General features: G+C 25.5%; 2 protein-coding genes across 4 annotated transcripts; one reads left to right on the top strand and one right to left on the bottom strand.

The window, feature by feature from the left end:
* The first annotated feature begins 75 nt into the window (after window positions 1-75).
* LOC126906157 (3-hydroxyacyl-CoA dehydrogenase type-2) lies at window positions 76-1,295 on the top strand. Its single transcript, XM_050686478.1, has 2 exons — window positions 76-315; window positions 403-1,295. Exon 2 carries the CDS (start codon window positions 412-414, stop codon window positions 1,174-1,176), a length of 765 nt encoding a protein of 254 aa, XP_050542435.1. The 5' UTR covers window positions 76-315; window positions 403-411; the 3' UTR covers window positions 1,177-1,295.
* Window positions 1,296-2,863: 1,568 nt separating this feature from the next.
* On the bottom strand, window positions 2,864-6,054 carry LOC126906145 (myosin regulatory light chain sqh). Of its 3 annotated transcripts, XM_050686461.1 has the most exons (5): window positions 5,925-6,054; window positions 5,749-5,867; window positions 3,685-3,883; window positions 3,388-3,617; window positions 2,864-3,224 (listed from the first exon to the last, which is right to left on the bottom strand). In XM_050686461.1, exons 3-5 carry the CDS (start codon window positions 3,869-3,871, stop codon window positions 3,120-3,122), a joined length of 522 nt encoding a protein of 173 aa, XP_050542418.1. In that variant the 5' UTR covers window positions 3,872-3,883; window positions 5,749-5,867; window positions 5,925-6,054; the 3' UTR covers window positions 2,864-3,119. The 3 variants fall into 3 exon arrangements, with proteins under 3 accessions (XP_050542418.1, XP_050542417.1, XP_050542416.1); XM_050686460.1 differs by having other exon boundaries at window positions 5,749-5,976; XM_050686459.1 differs by lacking the exon at window positions 5,925-6,054 and having other exon boundaries at window positions 5,612-5,755.
* Between the last annotated feature and the right edge of the window lie 54 nt (window positions 6,055-6,108).

Below are 6,108 nucleotides of genomic sequence, written 5' to 3'. Positions count from 1 at the left end.
TAGATAAATTTTTCCATGATAATATTACTTTCATATCAACTTAATTTTTGTGTTATCGCCTTCATACTGTCCGTTCCGGGATTTTAAATAATTAATATTTGCTGAATACCAAATACCCATTTCCCTCTCACACGTGCACGTGTTGTCCTAAAAATTCAAAATAAGTTTTTAACAAATTTTACATCCTTAAAATTTATATAAATGATATATTTTCTCTTATTGAGTATGCTAAGGTTAAATTATTTGATATATAAAAACTAATATTCTATAATCAAATAACTGTTAGTTGCGTCATTAATATCATTCAATTTTCTAGTATGTACTTATTTTTTTGCTTATAATTATTATCTTACTATATTAACATTGATACTTAAGAGTTAAAACGTTTATTTTAATAAATAGATTTTTACTATGGCAAAAGCATTGGTTGGTTTGGTTACTGGGGCGGCTTCAGGTTTAGGAAAAGCTACTGTTAACCGACTTGTAAATGATGGTTATAAAGTTATAATGTGTGATTTACCTACTTCTTCTGGAAATACTATAGCAGGATCACTGGGTTCCCATGTAAAATTTGTTCCTACTGATGTTCGCTCTGAAACTGATGTCAAGAAAGCTGTTGATACTTGTCAAGAACTGTATGGGAAAGTCAACTTAATTGTAAATTGCGCAGGAATTAGTACTGCACGAAAAACGTGTAATTTTAACAAAGGCAGTCCTCATGATTTACAAGAGTTTTCTAATATATTAATGGTAAATGTAGTAGGTTCATTTAATGTTATACGTTTAGGTGCTGCACTCATGGGTAAAAATGAAGTTGATGAAAATGATCAGCGAGGAGTTATTATTAATACATCAGGATTTGCAGCTTTTGATGGACAAATGGGACAAGCTGCATTAGCAGCTAGTCATGGTGCTTTAAATTCTATGACTTTGACTATAGCTAGAGATATGGCATCACAAAATATTAGACATTGTACAATAGCTCCAGGATTATTTGATACTCCATTAACAGATTTTTTACCTGAGAAAGTAAAGTCATTTTTTTCAGATATGACACCTTTCCCTAAACGCTTAGGTAAACCAGAAGAATTTGCAAATCTTGTTGTTAGTATCGTTAATAATCCTTTTTTGAATGCAGAAGTAATAAGGTTAGATGGTGCTTTGAGATTCTCATGAGTTCAAACAAAAAATTTTTACTATTATAATTTTAAATTTTATAAGTAGAAGTATTGTTTTTAGTGTTTGTATAAGTATTTATATGGTAACATAGACAAATAAATCATTTTCATTACTTACATGCTTATTTTTATTAATAAAGCTGTATCTAGAAGGGCATTGGATGCATGTATTCCAGGCAGCCTTGAAGAAAACGCTAATCTGCTAGCATGTAATATAAATTATAGTTTTAACTTAAAAAAAAAGAAAACAGAAAAATGGTGTTTGATAAGCAAAATAATGAGGTCATTGGGGGTGGCAGAACTGAGTAATCCAAGTTTCTACAATTCCGAAATGTAGCCCTGATTCTTGATCATTATGATTAATGACTTAGTTAGACTACTAATGAATAAAGGTAACTTAAATTAAATTTTCCGGGTGCCCATTTTAATGACTTAAATGCTTAAAGTTTTTTATACATCACTTAATAAGTTTTATTTTATGTTACAGAAGGGCCAAATATAATAAATCTTTAAGGCTTGACTGGCAAATGCAACATACCCTGTTAGCTTTCCTCTGATATCAAACATCAATTAATATAAAATTTGTTGTGATGCATATTTTTATAGTTGATAGAGTTAGAGTGACCTGCTCAACTCTAACTGGACTGGACAGTGGGTTGAGTGTTAGGTCGACCTGACTTAACACTCAAGCAATTCTCAAAGACAAAATTTTATAATGTTTTATTAAAAAATAATTTAATGTGTACAAAATAAAAAGATAATCTTAAATTTAAATATGGGATCTAGAATTATAATTTAGTGGTATTATGTTACTGATATTTTTTATTCAAACCATTTCTTAACCAAAACTTTACTTTAAAACAACTTTTTTGTGTCAAGTTTTACATATTTTTCAACAAATATTAACTAACTTTCTATTTATCTTTAAAAAAATCTAGTTGTAGCCATGGATATTGTTATGATCACAGAAAAAAATTTTATGACTACAACTCCTTTAAGTTTTTAATAATGTCAGTTTAATTATTAGTAAATTTTTTACTTGTTTCTGTACAACAAAAATTGTTTATAATCTTTTGACCCAGTTAAATTTACTAAAATTGTTCCTCTATATATTAGTAATTGTTTTTTTTATGACCTTGAGCTACAAAGGTGTCGATTTACAGTTTTTCCATTATCAAAATTCTTCATCAATAGGATACTTCTTTATTATATTATACTATATGAAGTATTCATTAAGAAATATATTTATTACATATTTTTTACTGATAATTTACTAATACTGATAGTATTTAATAATACTGATAATTTTAACATTAAGGGAAGAGTTAGATGATGAAATAATTTTAGGTGGCGTTTTGTTTTTTAATTAAACTTTAATTGGATGCTATTTATTTAACCCAACCCCTGGTACACTTGTGTATCTATCACTTTTCTTTTTAATCTATAATTTTAATTTTGATGTTAATACAATGCTTCCAATACCAAAAAATGCTAAATGATGAAAGCAACATAACTATAATAAAACTTTTGTCTTAAGTCTAAAGATGAAAATCAGATTTCCCTCAATTTTTTTATTTATTCTATCCTTGGATCACCAAGGGGATAGGATAAATAAAATTCATTGATAAAAAAGTGATTTTGATGAATCAAATATGTAAAGGTTAAAACCAAAATCAAAAAATAAATTGACAGAATAAAAAAATATTTATTAAATATGAAAGGTTTATAAAATAAATAATAAAATGAAAATGAAATGTTAGACATAATATATAAGATTAAACAAATAAAATAGGTATACTAAGTATTTTACCTAAAATTCTCTATCAATTAAACATGATATATAAGTTATAAATTAGTATTATATTAATAATAATTATAATTTAGATGTTATTAGGCTGGATAATATAGGTATAAAATAAGTAGAGCTGTATCAATTCAAAATTAAACCTCATCTTTTTCTTTTGCACCATGTTTCAAAATGCGAGTAAATTCAATGTAATTAAACATGCCTTTGGATATAGGAGCTTCACGGTACATTTCATCGACCTGATTACATAGAAAAAGTAACAATTTTAAATTATAAAATATAAGTTATTAAATAAAATAAAAGTAATAACAGTTGGTAATTAGATAGTAAGTAAATTATGTAATAAAAAATAAATAATAATACAAGATAGGAAATGTTTTGAGTGCTATTAATTATACATACATCTTCATCAGTGAATCTATCACCCATGGTAACTAAAAGCTCTCTTAAACGTTCTTCATTTATAACACCTTCATTATTTTCATCAAAGCATCCAAATGCATTTTTTATAACGTCTTCTGGATCTGTCCCTTGGAGTCTTTCTCCAAATAATGTCAGAAACATAGTAAAATTGATTGGACCCGGTGCATCATTCATCATACCTTCTAAATATTCATCAGTCGGATCCTTTCCTAAAAATTATTTTATCATGAATATACTATTTTTGCAAAATTTAAAAGAAAACACAATTTAACTAACCCAATGATGCCAACATATCATGCAAATCTTCTTTATCAATAAATCCATCACGATTTTGATCAATCAAATTGAAAGCTTCTTTGAACTCTTGTATTTGAGCTTGACCAAACATGGCAAACACATTGGACGTAGCGCGCTGCGCTCGTTTCTTTGTGGTTGCCCTCCTCCCTACCGTTTTACGTGACATGCTTGATTCGCTCTAAAGGATTATTAAACTGTATATAATATATAAAAATAAAATAAGTGTATTTTAAAGAAATAGGAAATGATAGATATGGTGAGAGACGTCATCAGGTCAATTGTATTAGGGTCTTCTAGTTCTAATGGGCAAAAAAAAAATGTTTTTACTACACTCAAAATAATGTACACAAACTTATTTTAATCTATAAATTAAATTGACCAACTAATACAGGATTAGAAATTAATTGTATTGTGGTCATAATACTACAAATACAATACAATAAATCTAATAGTATTAGATCATAAAACAAATTTTAACAATTGCTATTAGGACAACTTGAACTTTAATTATTGATTTATCCTTAAAACATAATGATAAACAAGCAGCATGAAAATACATTTTAGCAAAGTTAAACAAAGTTTAATTATGAAAAAAAATGTATAGGATTTAATAAAGGATACAATATTTTCTGAAAAACTATTGAAAATTATAAATTTTTATAAAAAAATTGAATTAAAAAAAACTACAATTATATCTAGTTTATTAATTTTTTTTCATTCCCTCAGGGTTAAAAAAAAACCTCAATAATAAAAAAATAATTTTTTTTGTCTGTTATTGTTTAAAAATTTGAATTTAAAATAAAAATTTCATCTAGAATTTTATTTTCATAAAACCATATAATATATATAATAATCTTTTCCAAAAAGCGATAAATTATTATCAATACTTAATCATGATATTATAAATGAGAACAAGAATTATCAATTGGCAATCACTTTCCAAAGGGATAGGTTGATAATGTTTATTTCAATAAAAAATAGTGAAATTTAGAATAACAACGAATAATTTTTTATTTAATAATCAAATGTTGATAAATTATTATTATATTAAATATAAATGATAAATATTATTCTTATACAAAATTAATGACTTTTCTCCTTAGTGATGGAAGATATCATAATAAAATAATGTAAAAGAACAATGATTTTTTCTCTTTAATATATCAATATAGTCAATCCTATTTTATTGCTGATTCTATGTATCTTACAAAAAAATCAAAACAATAATTTTATATAAATTTTTGTTATAAGTTAGTTTAAAATAATATATCAATATAGTCTAAAGTCACACAATTGAGTTTAAGACCGTTATCAAAATTGATGATTTAACTAAGTCTATATCAAATTATTAATTCTGTTTGATTGGGTTACTTGAAACTTTTTTCAGAAAAATTATATGCATTTATTTTATAATATATTTTATATATTATTAAAATATTGCTGTCTAAGAGGAGCTCAAACCCCTGGAACAACCCATAAATTCTTGCTTATTAACAAACTTAACTTTCTTGTCTACTAAAAATTGACCTCTTTATACAGAAAACCTTTTTTTTTTGTAGATTAATTGTATATGTTCATATTTTTAATTCAATATAAATTGATTAAAAAAATAACCTTTTAAGTCATCGTAAGAATGACCAAAAGTGGAGCAATACTTAAAAAAAAGTAATTTGTTAAATCCTCTTTTTAAAAAAAAATGTATTTTAATTTACGTCTATAGCGACATATCGACAATAATAATCATATAGTTTAAAAATTAAAAAAAATCAAGTTCAATTCTATTTTAAATGAATTATATGATTTATGATTAAAAATTATTCAAAAATAATTAAAAATAAAAACAAAAAACTACATATTAAAAGTAAACAAAAGAAAATTATTGAATCATTTAAATGGAATGCGTTACCATTTTTTTAATATGATGAGAATTTAATGACTACCAATATTGTATAAGACAAATTCCAAAATAGAACCATATATGGTTATGATTTGTTCGACTTAGATTGATAATACTGAAAATAGGCGTTTTATGGATTTACTCACAATTTTGATGCTTAATGTTAAACTTTTGCCAAAGAAAAATTTCGCTTTATGTATATCGATGGACAGCCACGTAGAGGTTGATAATAATTCGTACTAATACTGGAATACTGACGGAATACCTGCGAGTTGCAACAAAAAGTAGTTTAGGTATGATATGATAGCGTAGTATGACTCACAATACAAATACGGTTGACGATGACATAAAATGTTTTCTTTTCTATCGCTTATAAGGTTCTTGATTGGTAAGATAAAGTAGGGAAATTTATATACATATATTTGAACTATAATGATCTAACGTTAAGAATGATTAGAATTCGAGAGAGGGAATTTACTTTATCATTTTTCTATAATTTTTTAAAG

This window comes from Daktulosphaira vitifoliae, unplaced genomic scaffold, assembly GCF_025091365.1.
Source record: "Daktulosphaira vitifoliae isolate Bord-2020 unplaced genomic scaffold, ASM2509136v1 Scaffold_4, whole genome shotgun sequence".
Lineage (NCBI taxonomy): Eukaryota > Metazoa > Arthropoda > Insecta > Hemiptera > Phylloxeridae > Daktulosphaira > Daktulosphaira vitifoliae.
This window is presented reverse-complemented; position numbering and strand designations above follow the sequence as displayed.

Excerpts from the sequence above, each read along its gene's own strand:
- LOC126906157 (XM_050686478.1), top strand. The coding sequence starts at position 412 with ATGGCAAAAGCATTGGTTGGTTTGGTTACTGGGGCGGCTTCAGGTTTA.
- LOC126906145 (XM_050686459.1), bottom strand. Across the intron at positions 3,618-3,684 it reads TGATATGTTGGCATCATTGG|GAAAGGATCCGACTGATGAA; the intron begins GTTAGTTAAATT and ends AATAATTTTTAG. Across the intron at positions 3,225-3,387 it reads ATAGATTCACTGATGAAGAT|GTCGATGAAATGTACCGTGA; the intron begins GTATGTATAATT and ends CTATGTAATCAG.